The sequence below is a fragment of the Bombus vosnesenskii genome, unplaced genomic scaffold (assembly GCF_011952255.1).
Source record: "Bombus vosnesenskii isolate JDL3184/JDL3185 unplaced genomic scaffold, Bvos_JDL3184-5_v1.1 scf7180000013266, whole genome shotgun sequence".
Lineage (NCBI taxonomy): Eukaryota > Metazoa > Arthropoda > Insecta > Hymenoptera > Apidae > Bombus > Bombus vosnesenskii.
Window position 1 is genome coordinate 1,568,266 of NW_022882926.1, and position 19,802 is coordinate 1,588,067.

At 35.1% G+C, this 19,802-nt stretch overlaps 1 protein-coding gene and 1 long non-coding RNA gene across 2 annotated transcripts in view; both read right to left on the reverse strand.

Annotated features, from left to right (window-relative positions):
* LOC117243640 overlaps positions 1-12,609 on the reverse strand; it is a 172,008-nt gene extending 159,399 nt beyond the window's left edge. The window contains exon 1 of the long non-coding RNA XR_004495485.1: positions 12,420-12,609. This is a non-coding gene — a long non-coding RNA (uncharacterized LOC117243640). The remainder of the gene's footprint in view (positions 1-12,419) is intronic.
* A 240-nt stretch (positions 12,610-12,849) lies between these two features.
* LOC117230216 (TBC1 domain family member 14-like) lies at positions 12,850-19,759 on the reverse strand. The gene has a single exon (XM_033487380.1). It carries the CDS (start codon positions 18,908-18,910, stop codon positions 17,054-17,056), a length of 1,857 nt encoding a protein of 618 aa, XP_033343271.1. The 5' UTR covers positions 18,911-19,759; the 3' UTR covers positions 12,850-17,053.
* Between the last annotated feature and the right edge of the window lie 43 nt (positions 19,760-19,802).

The following is a 19,802-nucleotide window of genomic DNA, read 5'->3' on the forward strand; positions in this document are numbered from 1 at the left end:
CTAGCTGTTCCTACAAATTAGATCAAAATACTACGATGAATATGGAAAATTCTTTATGGCAGGTACGATCGATTCTTTTTACTCCGTCTTACTAATCTATTAATTTTTCTCTTTTTTCTTTTTTTTTTTTGAGAACATTAAGCGATGCAAGAGGTGCTATATATCTGTGACTAAAATGTTTAATTTTATTTAAATTGACTACGTTTGTAACATCGACTTAGTTCAAATAATTAGGAAATGGATATGTCTAGTTGTAAATTGTAGTCAATATAATTTACAAGGAACAAGGAATTATATAATATGGTTTTCCATTCGATTAATCTTCATTCAATTTTTACGATTGCACTTGGCGAAAGATACGACACTTTCAAAGAACAACACGCACGATTTCGGGTACACCCCACTAGACAAGGGTGGGTTAAATCGTTCAAACAACACAGGGGGATGAAAGAATCGCGAAGTCACTGCTCAGACCTCGCCTACTTGCCACGAAACACGGTGGAATATAAATTTATGGAAGATAAAGTTTGACGACGGCGATGGGAAGCAGAGCGGACCCGGCAATGGTTTCAATGCGCCCCAAGGCGTTTTACTTTTCGAAGAACTTTGTTTTCTCACCGAAATTCCGGCTGGCAGCTGCAACAACAGCAACGAGAGGCTATGCCTATCCTTTCACTCGAACTTTACCTTTATAAACCTCGGCCCCTGAACTTCCAGGACAAAGTCCGCGCGCAGAATAACAGCAAGATGCAGAGGATCTCCGCGTACAGTTCGCAAGCGTATATAACCGATTTTTTCTCCTACTAGATAAGCACATAGCTACCAATCTCGGATCGAAGAAATTTCGAAAGTTTACTTTTGCTGACATGCCGTAGGCGATATCGAAAGGTGGAGTTGAAGGGAAATAATCGAGACGTTAGTATCACGAATAAAAGGCAACGGGAGCAAAATGGAGAACTCAAATAATGGATACAGAGGAAACACACGATAAGTCACATTTTTCGTTCTTTACGTGACGATCGTATAGGCAAAATATGACAAGTCTCAAACTTAATTCGTTATTTTTACTTTTCAAAATTTTGCTGTAAATCTTGGATCGTTATCACGACTACATAATTCCGATCGATTAATCTTTCCATTGACAATTTCGATCAATTATTACGTTTTATACGAGACTCGCGTCTATCCTAACACTTACGAACGGGAGCACATGTCAAATTAAAATTTCTCTGTAGTCAAGTCTTTCTCCTGTAATATTGAAATGAAAATGTCTTGTCGCACTCGAAGTACCTTTTGATAACGCGGCGTCGATCACAATGACGTGACGTGAAACGACTCGAATGAATAACTCTTAAACGCTCATGAGCGTGAAATTTCGTTAGCGTATAGAGTACCGTCTCGTTTCGGTCGATACATGGTATTATTATTTGAAAAGCTCTTCCCATAATGTCGAGAACATTTGCTTTCCCGACCAAATATTTGCCGCGAGCCGCGGGACGATTTTAACATCTCAAAGCACACACTCTCGCCGCCACGCTATGACGAACTCTGTCTTTCTACTCTTTCTTTTTTCTGTTAATCCTTTTTTTTATTTGGAAAACCTTGTAACCATTGTGTACTCAAGAATGGTCTCTACGCGTACGGCCAGCGTACAATGTACAGAACCAACAAGCATCCATTGTTTCTATTGTTTGTCTATACGCCGCTCCGCGTTGTCTACGGATCTTTAATTTAAAACACGAATTTCCATACGGTTTCGTGGTTCCTGTGCCGGTTATCTTTCCAACCACCGCCATTCTCTCTGACTTCGTTGGATCGAAAACGAAACTGTTTATTTCTACACTAACTTCCCTTCGTCCTCTCTTTTCATATAGCCAGAATTATTTGAGATCACCCAAGCTCCGACAACTTGAAATTCAAGATCACCCAAGCTCCGACATCTTGAAATTCACTCTTAAACTTTGCACAGAGTAATCAAACTTAATACACATTAGGAGATATCGTTAATCTTTAATATAATAAGAAAGAACGTTTTTCATTTTGAATTGAATTTTTCTCATTAAATCATTGGATAGTAATGTTATCTTATATTGTAAATTCGGAACAGATTCTTCCTATATAAAAATACATATTGTTATGGTATACGTATCAACATATACTAGAACAAACTGATGGTACAAAAGAACAAGGTTCGAATAACGTTCCCTTTTCCTTTCATACCCACGTACAAGTCATCCCCGCCTCCCTAAATGAATTCCACCATTTACCGTATCGTTAAACACCTATTCTCTGGGCATCTATAGGCGACAATCAAACCGCCAATTCCTAAACCGCCCATAAACCAAAATCTATCGTCAGATAGACCACGTGGCCACCGGGTACGTGGCCACAATGTGCCAACAAAGCCTCGTCCCAGCAGAAGATTCGCCGAAATCGGCAACGAACAATCGCCACAATCAACGAACAACCCCTGCTACGTCGCGGTGAACGCGTCGCGGCCCTACCATCTCTGAAAGATCGCGTGAAAAGTGCGAAAAGTTCGCTTTCTGCTCGTCCGGAATCCATCCGACAATTATCGCCGCGGGGATCACGCCCCCTCACACGCCAATGCTATATATATATATTCGTGAGGCTGAAAAACAGTAGAAGAGAGAACGAAAATGGAGAAACGTGAAGGCCAGAAGAGCAGAGAAAGGAAAAGATACTAAAGAGGGTGGCGGACCATAAATTATCGAGCGGCAACAATGAGAAGAGGAATCCTCCCTATCTGCATAGCGACACCATGGCCGAAAGACCAAATATTTACACTGGCCAGTGGCAAAACTCGAAAGTAATAGATTCGAGATGACTTTTCATTTAACCGAGCACAAAAGGTAGCCGGTGCGGTTGGGCGAAGCTCTCAGCCACCCGCTGGCTTCCAGCCCACCAGGACAATATCCTTTTCTCTACCAACTGCGGAGCTTGGTCCACAGAAACGATTTTCACGGAACATCCGGAGGGGTGAAAATATGGTAGCTTTGCCAGTCGCCGTTTGTCAACCAGGACGCTAATTGTTATTGCCCGCTAATTTCCCTGGATACGAGTCCCGAACCGCATCTAAACGACGACTGGGTGTTTGAAAATGCGCGTGCCCTATCTACTCGTGCGTCACGCAACTCCACGCTGTATCAATATGCATTTCGTCGCGCTATTGTACCGCTGCTCTTTTATAAGCGTGTTCGCTGTGTGTCATTTGCAGCCCCTTTCTCATGCAGTCGCAAACTCGATTGGGGTTTGATGAACTGTGCGGTAAGAGGGCACGTTTCGAACGGTAAGGAACAGGGCCGAGGGTTGTGGATATACGGGTGAGATTATTTTAACGTAAAAAGCTAATTTTGAAGGCGAAGCTTGAATAAATATTTGAAAAGATGGTATGATGATGGATGAAGACAGTTTAGAATTAATATTTGTATGTACAAGTTATATTAGCAACTTTTGCAAATACTAGATAGTTTTCATTATGTTGATAATAGTTGTTTATTCTGGAGTATGTATTGTGTGTATTCGTTGCTACTGTTAATTACAATTTCATCTTACAAGATTATGGCGCATTTTCCACCTGTTCTTTTAGACTTTCTTTCCATCACTGTAAGTTACTATATTCTATTCGACGATAAGTGAGCTGTTTAAACGTTGCATACATTTGATCAACTTCATAAATTGAAAAATGGGTACGTAATAATTTCCAAAGGCTCCCAAAATTAGGCCATCTGTACAAAAATGTTTCAACCCTCAAAGTCTCATAATGAAATACTTTAATAATTTGGAAGTTAGAAACGAACGTATTCTTCTATATCATTTAAGACATCTTTCAACGAAGAGAAACATTAACGACGTTAATTATTAACGAGGATAAACGTATCAAAGTTTTATCTTAATAACGTTAATAAAGTTAATCGTCAACGAGGTTGATACTCAAAGTGATAACAAGTGCACGCCCGTAAGGCGGTCTCCATCTACAAACACGGGATCAAAGGGTTCGAGCAAAGGACGCGTACGATCTCCGCATAGCCACGATCTCGCTACCAAAGACGCTTTGTGAACTCTACCATCGTTTGTGCGAAAGAGAAACGTTAATTATTATCTCTTGCTAATTTCCCAGATGTCGTAGACATTGAGAGACAATTATCAAAAGCCACGTCGACCACATGAAACGTTTACCCACGAATAAATGGGCCGACGATCTTTCCAGAAACGAACACTTCTCTGTCTACGCTTTAATTGCTGGACTACAGCCAACTTCTTAATATATGTTACTATATTAGAATTGTCTACTAGACATAAGCCATATTAATAGCTGCGAGAAAATTGATAAAACAGACGCTTCTACGAAGTCATTTATGTTAATCGCTGTTCTTTAATAAAATTAAATTAAATTGTTCAATAAAATTAAATGGACAATACGTAGACACATAAAAATACACTTGTTACACTTTTATTAAGTCGACAGAATTCTTGCGTTCATTTAATATCTCCCATCGACAATTACATACAATATAAAAAAAGATTCACAAGAATGCAATGATATAAGGAGGAAACGAAACTCTCTACTATCTTTCGTTTTTTGATGGAACAAGCGCGACGGAAGATGATAAGATACCCTGTTTCTGATTACACGATACATTAATTTACTTAATTTCCTCTCACGACCGCGACAATTACGCTGTCCCGTATCAAAAGCAACGCTGTCCCGTAACTTTCGCTTCGTAATGTCGAAGACACAAGATACGTGGCGGACGTTAATCGTCCCGGATCGGTCTTTTCCGTTCCGTTGCTCCTCGTGGAAGACGCACGCCACTCGTGATATATTATTACTTCCTGAAAAGTGATCAAGACTCGTGACACGTTACACACGAGCTTCTCGAGTACGTGCACGAAAAAAAGGAACGAGGACCGAAGAAATCCGTATTACAATTTCAGAAGAACAGCTGTCCTTGACATTGAACATACTGCGGTATGCACAGCCACTTCCGGTCGAACGAGATCGCACGCCACGTGGTCACGGAGGTGTGAGAGCAGCTGTGACTTTTAAGGAGGAAAGCCTTAACTTCTCGACCTCTTGGTCGCCATCGTCATCAATACCTTTTGCACCGTGACCACGCAGCGGGAGAAACACCGTCGACGACATCCTGACATTTACCAGCCCACCGCTTTTGTTCCTAGATTTATAGAGCAGGGGTCGCCTATCTCTGTTTTTGATGCTTGTTGAGGCTTGAACTTCTTTCTAGCACCATATTTCCTCGGCTTCCTTATCGCTATCGCTCGATATCGTTATTACGACTCCCTCGATACATCACTGATCTAAATTCCTAAGCTAATTATGGGAAGCTCTATCGCACGCGAACCTTCAAATCGCACGTGACTTCTAAAAAGGAGATGAGATTGATCGAGTTGATTTATTTCTGTTTTTTAGAGCATCGATGGATCCGAATGATTAAAACGTTTAAAACGTTCGCTAAATAGATTTTGAATAGGCATGTACACTGTCGCTCGTAAGTACACCACCAATTTTTATGCACTTATGAGAGATTTAAAAGTGCAAGAATGCACAGAATACGCATAATTGTGCAGTATATAAGATATGCAAAGTTTAGTACCTATTACGATATTTAGTAGATAAAAGGAATTTCTGTTTAGGTTCTATGATTACTTTGCTGCTCCTCCCTTATTTTTTTACTATTCGCAAGTAACAGGCACTTTGATGAATTTATAGCAACAGCGTGTGAACTTTATCAAAACATACAAATTAATGATGAAACCTGATTTAAAACAAGTAAAGACTCTATAAAAACTGCATGCATCAGCGAGTAACCTCACCAGCAGCAGAGTGTGGATCGGAAAATATCGTCCGGCAGTATCATCTGACCTATCGAGGTGTCTGTGAAGGAAGAAAATCCGGATACCCGATGTACTACTTTGCCAAGGTCCCGGAACAGGGCAGAGATCCCAACAGACGGATCAAATTCCTACGGAGGAAGTGTTTGAACAGGACGCCTATACAACCCCAGGTCCGTTGCTAATGGCTGTGCACACTAGATCGAAAACAGCGACGTGGCCGCGCAATGTTCGCACACAGATACCTCAAGACCGTCATCGTCGTCGAGTATTAATGCGATAACTAACAATAACAAGATTCAGCCCTCTCTGGTGGGCCCTGAAACGTGGGCTACGCGCGCTGTAAACCGTGTCTATACGTGTGTCTATGTATTTTCGTGATTCCGCGATGCCTGCGGCACCGAGGATCCCTTTATAGGTCGGGACACGACGCACCGAGAACTTTGATCGTCGTGTTACACTGTGGCAAACCACCGATACAGTCGGGCCTGGATAATCCCTTCTCGAGTAGGGACCGAAGGGTACTTTACCTTCAGGCAGGTTTGCCCTCGTTCAACAATCCCTTCTCCACGTTCTTTCTCGCCTTAGGACACCAGAAACATGGTTTCACTGCGGGATTTCGCTTCTCATTACTGTAATAGACCGAACGCGGGTTTTGTTATTTCACCACACCAAAATTATGATACCATCGTGTGCCGTTTCGTGCTTCTGATTTTTGCTGCTGGTTAAGTAACGAACGAGCAGACTCGCGTTCTTTCCATTTCCACACGAAAGTATCGAAGAACGTTTGTGGAAAGCTTTTACGAATATACGAATGCGCCTTATATGAAACATTTGGAGATTTCATTGGAACTGTAATGAAACTCGACTATCACGATTAGATTGGTAAAGTTCGAAACAAATGTGAAAATATATTTTGTTTACCTGTTTCTGCTGTTTAACTTGTGGGCACCGTTCTTATTCACGTTCAGTCTTAGGCTACGATCTGATCATGCTTAGAACGTGAACTGGTTTCTGGAAAGCTATACAATGTTAAGAAAGAAAGACGACTTGGACTAATTGTATTACTAGGTATTAGCGTAGGTCAAAGTCACCCTCCACTCCAATCCCTCTTGGATATTCTTTCTCGTCGTAGGATAAGAAAATACGACACTCGCACAGGATTTCCGTTCTCGTTATTATAATAAATGAAACGCGTGTTCTATCGTTTCGACAGAATTCTGTAGCTGCGGGGATCTCAATATAAAATCTGCGAGCAAGAACCGTGGGGAACAAGCTTTCTTCGAGGTAGTTTCAGATTTACGAGAGGTTTATCGCGAAAGTTACGAACGATAGCGAGCATCAAAGTTTTGCAAGCAAGGACGTACAGAATCACCGGGGATTTTTCATAATAAAATTATTAATTCTTGGTTCCTTCGTTGTGCTTTCACGGAAAAAAATACTTTCGTCTTTATCGTGCAGCAAAATCATACGATGGCGGGAAACTTCTGATACACGCGTGCGTTCTCGAGGCAAATTCTTGCGCACGAAAGGATCTCGTGCACGCACACCATCAATCTGAAGAAGAATTCTCTTTGACGGGGCATAAACGACAACCAGGAGAACGTTTGATCGTCGCGTTACACTTTAGCTAACCACCATCACGATGAAAAAAAGAGAACAGAGGAAGGATAATCCCTTTTCCGAAGAAAGATTCGAAGAGTTCGGAGTCGAAGTCTCACCTCGAGGCAGGCAGGTGCTGCACGAACATGGAGCACCCTTTTTCAACATTCTTCTAGGGAAGACGACGTCTCAGTGACATTGTTGACCCTCTGCCCCTCTGCCACATGTCGTTTCGCATATGGCGCACGTTCTCCGCGCCTGTTATTTTTATACAGTTCTCGTTTGATGAAATTCCGCACGCGGTGAAGGTAGATACCACGATGACAGATTGGAGGCTGGGACCGCGAAAGATTACAGCTGCGTTCGAGTCGACCAGAGGCAGATTCATTAAAAATCCGGAAGAAGTTCTTGCATCGTAAAAAAGAAAACACGTGCATGATACGAGGCACGATATACGTCAGATTATGTACTAATAAAGTCGATGGAAAATTTGGATGGATATTTGGCGCTTGTAATATGTTTGCAATGCGATCCTGCAGTCATCGAAATTTTATAAGTATTTCGATCTTGCTGCCAAGTATCAGAACATTTACAGAGAGTGAGACAAACCTCAGACAATTATTTGATAATCGTTAAAACCCTTGAGAATTATTGTCTAATTTGGAAATTTTATAAAGACAGATAAATATCGTGGAATCTTAAAACGAAAAAGCTATTCATATATTCAATGTTACGATAAAATCTCACTTCTATGTGTAACTGAATCTCATTTTATTTATATCGCTTTCGTCATAACAAACAAAAAGAATTTGTAATACGAAGTAGATGTTTCACTTAGAATTAAAACGAGAAAAATCTGGTATACCGGTAAGAACTTGTTCATGTTTTATTCAATCTTGAGATAGTTTCTAACGTTAGAAAAATACTGTTGGATCGAAGACGACCGGAAGAATGTAGCAAGCGTAATGAAACGAAAAAGAAGTAAAACTACTTCGAAATATCGTCTTCTATTCCATACCTAACATGTTTCGTTCCACGATCTATTTCATGGTATCTGTATATCGTCCAAAATGCATCCATTTAGAGATTAAAATGGATGATTCGTTCAAATTCGACGAAAATTCCATTATGTATGCCAACTACGATTTCCTGATGCATCCAGGTTGGTTCTTCGTGTTGTTCGATAACCGAAGCTGGAGAAAGGATTAATATAGACGATGAGGAGCATAAAGTCAATCGTGTGAAGTCTCGCGTAAAGTGCGCTCCGTTTATGGAAATCGACGTAGTTTAATCAGAAAACTGCAGGGAACGGGGATCGCGTAAGTACCCTATATCGGTGGAATGTAGGGGCATTTAAGTAGATGGAGGGTATAGACCCCTGTCTACTCCATTTGCTTTCAGCCCGAGGGACCTTCCCGATATATATCCCAATATTCCTGGTAACAATGATGAATCACTGCAGAGCACCTCTTGCGCAAGAAGTTGCACATCCACTGCGCTTGTAACGTCTCTTTGCCCTCTCTCTTCTTCTCTCTTTGGCTATGTTTTCACCATGCGTTCTGTTCCTCTTTCTCTGTTCCCTTCATGATTCCCTCAAATACTCATAGACCTGCTTTAACCGTAATAATGCGTTTCAATGTCCGACGCGGTTACGTAAATCCTGATGTAACAGTCGGATAAATAAGTGCATCTCATATTCCTGGCATTAATACTTACTTTGAAAACTTCCGTGCATTTGCTTTCGTAACAAAAAAGAGGACGGTATCCACCGAAAAATACAACAAGCAGTTTCGAAGGAACTGCGAGATTGCGTTTCGAGATGCCTCGAGAACGACGTGTTTGAGATAGCACGTGGCATGTTCTCCATCGTACATACAGCTCTCACTTAGATTAAATTGTATTTGTTATTGTATACGTAGGTGATATCCTACTGTATAGTATTTGGTATGGTTCTATACTTTAACCACATATGATATAACTGTGTAAATATATCGTTACACTGTATTTAATATAATATGGAACATCTAAGCCAACGTATATTGTGGCAGAAATTAAAAAGACTATCTTTGCCGACACCCAGAATATTGATTGAATTGAAAAAACATTCAGTCGTAACGAGTATTCCAAGAATATCTCATCTTATATTGTATAAAATTGAATAACAATATCAATATCAATAATAATAGATATAAGAACTTTACTCTAAATATTTTATATATTTTTGCGCATTATATGCATTCTGTAGATTTTTGAAATCTTAAAGTTCCCAAAAATACATAAACATCTGCGGTTTAGTCATAAGAAACAGAATTATAATCGATCACAGTTTCTTGCTTTGATTTGAAAACTAGAAACCAATAATTCCAACAGACACTGAAAATATCTGTATATCAATAGAATAATACAATAATAAAATACACTGGTAACGTTATAACTAAATAAAATAAAATTCGAAAAATATAGATACATTTCCATACATATTATTTATCCTATTTAATTCAACAAATCGCTAAATGATTTCAATTTACTCAAATCTTCTTCTCAGAACAACAAGTACATAATTAACGCACGTTCTATTCGGATATTCGACGAGATAATTCATAGCGCAGATAATTGTATACATATTTGGTATCAACTCGAAAATTGACGATCATCTATAACAGTCGGAGAGCAAAATAACATTGAGTGTTTTAATCTATCCGTCTAGCCATATAAAACGCCGCGAGGACGTATAATGCATGACAAATCGTTTGTCCCTTGTTTGCAAAACAACGTAATCGCATGTATACAGCTAACCAACCATCGTTATACTAAAATACACTTCTTTCGCGAAACAGCATTCTAGAGTTCTTCCTTATGTTTCGTTAAATCTTCATCCAACAGTTGTTAACAGTTCATCTCACACGCCTATGGAAGAAGAACAGAGATGAGGAACGAAAGAAGAACGTAACTATTTATTGGTACAATAAATCAGCAGCTGAAACGCGTTCACGGCGACCAATTAGCGGTGGATGTTAAGATCGCTGGGTCAGAGCCCATGTAATAATGACGAATCAGTTCGGAGCCGGTCTGGTGGCATGGCTGACTGCCTCTTATTAATAAATTCGCTTCCCATGCGACGTCCTATGAATCATTCGATAGGCAACAGGGGAGATTCTATTAGACTGATTGGTTTATGCCTCTATGGTTCAACTCGTGCCTATTCGTCTTCGTTCTTAGCAGCAACAAACACATTTTTGGCCTGGCTATTCCTCCTCTGTACCGAACCAGCCACGAATATCCAAGTAAGCAGCCGGATATTTGCTTAAAGCATGGCACCGCTTTATAGTCGTGCGTAGGAAAACAGTTTATACTCGTCTCTCTTCGGCATCGGCCGGGAGAAAAAAAGATGTGGAAACGCTGAGACTCTAAGCATGGAGCATCGATAAATGTAAGAATGTGTTTTCATGGCTCAATAAAAACGTAAGAATAAGCGCTCTACTTTGAATCGAACCACCGCGAAAGAAATATCGCATCTATCGTCTGGTATATTCAATGTTGAAATTTATAATCAAATTATTACTACAGTAGAAATTTGTTCAATAAACGTAAATGACTGGTGCGATTAAGTAGTAAATAGTTACTATTACTACAGTTATACAACAACAAATTACTATAGTTATTATTACTACAGTAGAAATTTGTTCAATAAACGTAAATGACTAGTGTGATTAAGTAATAAGTAGTGTAATTCATTGATAATTATGCAGTATGTCTAATAACTTCTTCCAATCTTGATTATTTGACTCTTATTTTATCTATTTTTGCGAAATGATAAAAAATTTAAAAATTTAACGCCTTCTTAATAAAATAATAAAAAATATATTAATTTCTCGTACTCTCTCGATTAACTTTTTGTATTAATGCTAAAATAAAGCTCTAAGAAAAAAAAGATTACGATCAAACAGACAAAAATTGGAAAAAATCTCCAAATTCCATAATTATCAATTAATACGAAAATCATTAAATAGATCCACACGTCCATACTCAAATGCTTAACGATACAAGCTATCATTTGATCTCCATTCGACCTAGTTTGAAACTCAAACATGTTAATTTCGAAAACATTCGCCATTTTTTATGCTTCAAAATAAAATAAGAGAGGTTAGGGAAAGAGTTTGCACAGGTCCAATCCGTTTAACGTTCACTGCCTAAATGCTCACGTCACTAGTGATGTAGGCTTCTAGCCTACTTTATGTTAAATCATACTTCATTCTGGATGGGATTATCTCCCCTAATTTATTGACTTCGTTCCTAACTGTAGAGTCTGAAATCCCCATGACTTGAAGCTAACATTGTTTTGCAGGGGCAAAACTCGTATAGGGATATGCTAAATCATCGTGCGGTTCAAGCTCGAGTAATATATACATACCGCGTGTTTGTAATCATCGCTGACAAGATACTTTATGCATATTCGTCACGGGGAGAATAATTGATGAATTGCTCTCCCGATGAGAGATAATTGGGAATACGTATCTTACGACATGCCGCCGCGCCGACGAACAATGTTATATCGAATATCTATACTGCTACGATAAATTGGAGTAAATATGTACGTAGAAGTATGTGTTTGTGTTTGACTTACGTGCAACATTCTCCATCGAAGCGACGTGAAGGTTGAAAACTTTTGTCTTTTGTTTAGATTACGGGCAATATTGTGTACAAAGCTTATTGCACCTTTTTCTGCAAATTTGTCTGTCAAAAATGAATTATTTCTGAAAAACAATGTCGACTATGCTTTCTTAATGAAGATACTATTGATTATAGCTTGTTACAAATATATGTTACAATTTATATTCGTAAATAACGGTAAAATGAATTCGAAATTACACGCTATAGCATGTAAACTTTTAAACGATGCTGTAAATAATAAATAGCCTAGACGTTAGTTCTGATTTACTTACATGTAAAGAAAAAAGTAGATGTTACTTTCTGATAAACTATTCCTTATTAACATGAAAATTAAGATAATTACATAAAATGAAGTCTTACACAAGCGAATATACGCGTACAACTGCGACCGATTCCTTGATCATAGTTGAAGGTGCTGCCATCTATTGCAGAAATGCTGAATCTTTACATCCCGTATATTTCTTTCAAATTTTGGCGACATACAATGTATTTAATAAGTAGTAAAGAGTAAAATTAGCAAAATCTATAACTTACGATATTATAATCTTCTTCCCCTTTCTACGTTTGTATCGTAGTATATTTCCAAAATTACTAAATTTATAATATAAATTTGAGGAATTGAAAAAGAAATACTTCAAAAACATATTAATTAAAATGTTTCTCGTTTATGTAGGTTGAAATCTGAAAAAATATATATACAGGTAATATTTTAAAGTGTAATTTATTCGTATGCGAACAAAAATGATCCATTGAGATATGTCGCTGGCATCATTTAGAGTATAACATACACGTACATTTATATAATTTCACTGTCGTCCATTACACGATATAAAAACTGTTGTTACACCATTGCAATAAATAGAATCGAGTTTTTCTTATCTCTCACCTTTAAATTTCGAAGCAAGCACGCCCTTATATACAAAATATTTTTCATATTATTAGTACTAAATATATTCAAAGAGACATGAGTATGAAAATTTCAAGTAAAATTATTTACGAAATTTTTTTAAATATGTACTTGAAATTTGTTCACCTTCGACAGCTTTTAAGCCCCTGCAGAAGGGATTCAGTTGTCTGTGTAAAAATTTCGTGACAGTCGCTTAACACACTGACACCCTAGCTACAAGTTTTACATCATTATTGATGTGCACATTTCACAAAATAAATACTGAGTTCGATTTTTTACAAAATATATATTAGGATATCGCACTTAAGGTAAATGTACACGATAAAACGCGTAAAAAATATACAATGAGTTCCTCTATCAAGAGGCACTAACGACAAGGAACACAGAAGTGTCGCATATAGATCATACGTAACTGTTCGTTCATTCATATCCAATTTCGCATTCAGAAAATTCTGGTTTTTTTATTATTTATCATTTGTTAGGTATTTTAATCTTAATCTCTGTTAAACAACGAAATTAAGGGCATAAGATACGTGTAGGTATAACGACAACGATACTCTTCAATATAGATATAGTCACATATGTTCATTCCCAATATATCAACATCTGTCTACTCATCAAATTTAATTATAATATCAGATATATGAGATTTCTTCTGTAAATATTCCACAAAATGATCATTTGTTTCGTTGAAACATTTTCTTTTTAATACTGATAAATTACAGGAAAGTTACATATACTTAAAATGATACTTAACAAGTTAGTGTTTTTTTTTACCTTTGACGTTAATAAGATAAATATAATATGTGAAATATTCAAGATATGATTTTTCATAAAAGTTTAATATTTACACAACATTTGTAGATACGCCTACATGTATCTCAACATATTTCATACAAGCTTACAACACATTTACATACGATACACACACATCCGTTTTCTATATTTAAGCTAATTTAATTAATTGGTTCTGTAATTATAATCTGATTATAGGACGTGTAATTAAGAAGGCGTAAGGTAATATAATTCCCTAAAGAAAATATAATGTATGTATTTCGATAACCACCTAAAACTATTGTGATAATTGAAAAAAGAATAGAAGACATGATAGTAAGACATGTATACGGAGGATAATTTATTTGTTCTCTAGTAGTACAACCATTAAACGGTTGGCACGTTGTCATTATATGTTTAGAAATAGAAACACGCACTTGTTTGTTATATTATATACGTATGTTAATTTATGAAAGAGAGAGAAGATCGTGAAAGATTACGAAGAATACATTAGTACGAACATATTTTATATATGTGTATATTCGATATATCATAAATTTATTACTGATTTAACAATTCAAAGTATTTGACAAACAGAAATTTGAGTAAAACGACCCTTAAACTATAATTCTTGGGAAATTAAAACTAATAATCATTTAGCATAATGTCGTACGTATGTTAATAACATTATTTTTTAATCGATATACTTCGTTAATAGAATTTATCGATTACACGTAAATGTGCGAGCGCGTTCCTCTACATACACATATAAAAAGCAAATTATCGTAATATAATTATGCTCATTTTCGTATAGTTTCATACTATTTTATTCTGCATCTTATGCTTATATTTACAATTGTATTTAGTAATGTAAATGTATATTAGCGAACGCTAAACCGTTGAGTAATCAATCAATCTGAATAGTGGATGGAATAAGAGTATTGTCAATTAAAAATTAGAATATCACGGGTTTTTAAGAGATTCCGAGTTTACATTTAATTTTCCACTATTCTTCATATTCCGAGTTGTTCATTGGGATTTTCTTTTGCAAAAAAGACAAAAAAAAGAAGCCCAAATCTATTCAGACAATATAATTTTATAATATTTTATGTTATCACTAGTTGCCATATATTTCGCAAGATATTTATTTAGATGTTATTATATATTTTCAGATAACTAGTTTGTATAACGTTCAAATTCTATCTAAAGCATTAAGCCATGCTATAAGCAAAGTTATTGCAATGTGCTTGTATTTGGAAATGTTTATATAATGAAATGGAATAATTCAGTTAACACTGACATTAGCTATATCATATTCTGCGTTCTATTTTCAGTATATTATTACTTTAAACGATTCAAACGGAAAGTATAACACGAAGACGAAAACGAAACATTATACAACAAGCACATACAATAAGCTTACAATAGCTAAGTTGTAAAAAAATATGTTTTTGAAACTTTTATATATAATAAAGCTTAATAATTAGAAAAATTATAAACTCTTAATTTGAATATATTCCTCTTATTATAAAGGCCACTTAAAGGACAAGATCTTGTATTATATAAGACTATAGCAAATAAAATATATATTAATTAATAATAAATGAATGTTCGAATTATTTAAATTGATACTAATATTGCAACTTTCTATTTACTGTCTTCTTGTGCATATAATAAAACTAAAGACATTGCTTACACTTTGCATCATTAATTTCTACATATATGAATAAATAAAATGTAATCTATTACAACAATAAACAAAACAAAAAAGGATTTTATGAATAAAATTATTGTAAATAGATATTATTGAGTTTTATAATTAATTCTTGAAATATTACTTTTTAAATAGACAAAAATCTTGATATAATTTTATTCTTGATATTATTTACTTTTAGAGATTGCTTAATCCATCATACAGATTTTGCCAAAATTTATTTGCTATTACATATTATGAAAGTATAATGAAATTTTATCTCTTAATTCACATTTGATGGACAATTGTCTTACATATATTGAGTATCATAAAGCTTAGAAGATGTATTGATATAATGTTGTACATTAAATCATGTATCCGAAAAAAATAGCTTAATTATTTATTTGCCTTTCAACAGTTGTATTTGCACCAGTCAGCTTTTAAATCCAAGATCGATTGAAATTAACTGTATTTTTTTTTTTGATATACATATATATGTATTATGTGGCACATAATTTTATTATTTATGTTATATTTATTAATGCATTTACTATTAATATAAGTATTCAGACATTTTCAATTAATATTCTGCTTATTTATAATAATACGAGAGTATGTAATATTCTGCCTGATTGCAATAAGTATACTTAAATGTATATCAGAGTATTTTTTAAGATGTACGTTGCAGTTGAGATCTAGTATCTATGATAGATACTTTAAAGTAATGAAATTATAGTGCAATATAATATATCATAGCATACTTTCATGTATGTATCACTATTTGTAAAATATGTAATAATGAAATTGTGAAAATATTTTCGCATTGTAATTATACAACAAAAATAAGAAATATATGAATTTTGTTTTTCAATGAAATATTGCAAATATAAAAAGTGAGTTAAGCTCAGACATTAATAATTTTGTTCTTTTAAAGTTCCATAAAAGTATCTTAGAAATGATATATATCTTAATTTTTTATTTGGAAATATAAAATATATATATATATTTATCAAATTTATGTCCAATTTTATCCTTCAATATAGCACATTTCGCCTTTTTTCATTTAATAGCAGAATACATTTACATACCTTGTTTATTACACAATTAACTTATTAAAATATGTTTACAATTTTCTGGGAAGCTCTTGCTTTCTTTATGTTTTAAATGTATGAAATAGTACATCATATCTTTCAGTATTGTAATTCATATAGTAAAATTTAATACAAGATCATCTTCTTTGTATATTAATTATGGAAACAAATTGAATCACAATAATATTTATTCTAAATAAAACTTTTTGGGAAATTTCTAATGCTCATTTAGAAAAACAGAATAATTATGTTTTAAAATTATGTGAAATTTATGCAAACTTTTATATATGTACTTTTTTAAATTTATATAAATAATATTTAAATTTTTAGCATAGAAAATATCTTTTACTAATCACAATAACAAAAATAGTATTTGAGATTCGTTCTTTTTGTTTTTTAAATATGGCTACCTTTCTATATCCTTCATCATAATTCACAAAATTACAATGAAGAAAATTGAACTAACATTTGTTGGAACGTTGTTGTTCCAACAGTAGTAGACATTTGACTAATACTGTTAAATAAAGCCTCTGCTTGTAAAGTTTCTGGCAACCTAGTAAGAAACTGTGCTCCATGTACAAAGTCCATCTTTAATAGTTCTTCTTGATACAAGTGCAACACACCAAGTGCTGTTCTAAAAAGGAACTCATCCCCATCTCTAAGAAAAACATCCCAGACCCTACATGCAACATCCAGAGGCATTGCCTTAGCATATATAGTATATAACCAATCTAACAAATATAAATCTGGGCTAAGACCAGCTACTGTAAAATGGGAAAAAATTTTTGGTAGCTTATGTGCAAGTGCGCTAGAATATACCTTGTAATAAATATCCATCTGTTTCTGGTTTAATGTAAAAGCAGATCTGTGACAGGGATGATTTAATAAATTAGCAAAGCAGGTAAAGGCATCTGGAGGTTCCATGTTCAATGATAACACTGCACCCACAAAACTCATACCTTGTACGTAACCTACATCAGGCCTATAAACTGCATAGGCTGCTAAAATACCTTGAAGACTATTAGATAATGGTCCACCTTCTTGAAAGACACATAAAGTAGGAAAAGTACGAGATACATCTAATTTGATTGCAGCTAATGTTTCACTTATAGGACTTGATATTGCTCTGTCCAAACATATATTGTAAAGATGTGTTGTTATATTTAAATTATTTGGAATTGCTAGTTTCCACACTTTGCCACGAACACTAGGTGGAAGACCACGCCACCATAATTCACGTACCTTTTTTGTATTTTTAACACTTTCAAATTTAGGAAGAATGTGTACATTCCAAGTATGAGAATCCTCTGCTAATCTCTCTTCTTCTTTAAGTTGCAATTCTCTTTGATGTTTACGTTCTTTTTCTTCTCTTAATTCCCGTTTTCTTGCTGCTTCTAGAATAGCACTGTACTGTTTGCGATGGCGTTCTTCTTCAACTGCATTTTTAGCTGGTAGATTAGCTGGTCTTGGCTGTTGTATTAAAGCTAAACTTCCCCCTACCTTATCTATATTTCTTGATGGACTACCTGTAGGTGTAGATTGTTGTGAATCTTTATTTTTCCATGAAAATACATTCTTTGAAAAAAGAGTATTTAGTCCCCAACGCTTAGACTTCTCAGTCCGTTCTGTAACTTGTTGATCATCAGAACCCAGGAAACTTCCAGAAGGAGAGACTTCACTAAGAGAAGACACTGTACTGCTACAAGAACGTGGCAGACTGTTTCTAGGACTACTGTTTGCACTACCATTTTCCAGTCTTGTATATTTATCTTCATCAACCTTGAAATTGTCATTTAAAGATTCTTCCTTATAATCGCAAGGAGAATCTAGATATTGAGATTTAGTATCCAACTGTGATTCATTCGATTCCTCTAAAGAATATATTTGTTTTGTAGTGGGATTATAAGCTAAAGACATACTTTCCAATGCATGGTTTAAGCTAGTTCCAGCAACTCCTACAGAAACTACATTACCAGCATCGTACCATTTATTTTCTCGAATATGGACACATAATGCCTTAGTTTTTACAGCAGGCACAGAAGCTACATCGCATGCCAAAGCTTCATTGATATTCACACTATTACAGGATATAGAACTTCCATTCAATGACACCAATTGTTGTTTGCCAATTTTTCGAACAATATTATTTGCAATGTAGCAGTTAGAATCTCGTCCGGCAACTTTTAATACTTGATAATTGTTAGACATATTTCCATAACGAGACACAATACATGGAGGTACATTTTGTGATGAATGATGATTATTTCCATTTAAATGATTAGATACAGGATTCTTCATGATTGACGCCCGTTTCCTAACCTTATCGATATATTAAATGTTTTTCCAATCAGGAGAAACCAATAAGAAATCAAGTTCTCATATCCAATATCTATAGATTTGTATTTATGCATATTTTTTCATTACATTTTAATAGTGTTATATATACACATCATTAATATTCTCAAATATATCGATGTTGCGATGGAATAACACCCACATATAAAATCTGTTCCTTTTGGCATAGTTCTTACATTATAGGAGTTTCTGTAGATAGGTGACAATTACCTTATCAACTTTACTCTGTCACAAAGACAAATAAATTCCACATTTATATATTTTTAGCAAACAGATTATTCGTAGTTTGAAGAAATGCCTTCAATTATTATATTCGTAATTCTTTTTGGTTGAATTCGATGTATTACAAGAGATTATAAAAGAGTAGATTTAATTTTCACACCAAACAGTGACACACGTAGGTATAAATGGTATAATACCATTGATAAATATTTAACGTAATTATAATGTGATGCTGTGTTCCAAACTTAACACTGGCTTGAAATTGACAAATACATACACGTTCGATACTACAAGGAACAGAAACTATATATTTTTTCTTTAATTTATATATACGATAAACTAATATTCTAAATTGTACGTGTGTAATATTCTAGTTAGAAGAAAAATATTCTAGCTTTTTGATGATACAAGAAGCTATAAAGAAAACTGTTCCGTGCCTGGTTACTGATCCTTACCACTGCGACAGTATGAAATCACGTGATTGCATTATCATTTCCCATTGTTAAATTAATAATATACGTACAGTAACTTTTTCATTTTTATTAACGTAATATTATATTATTAACATACACCTTACTTCTTTGCTTATCGTTTTATACCTATAATATAAAAC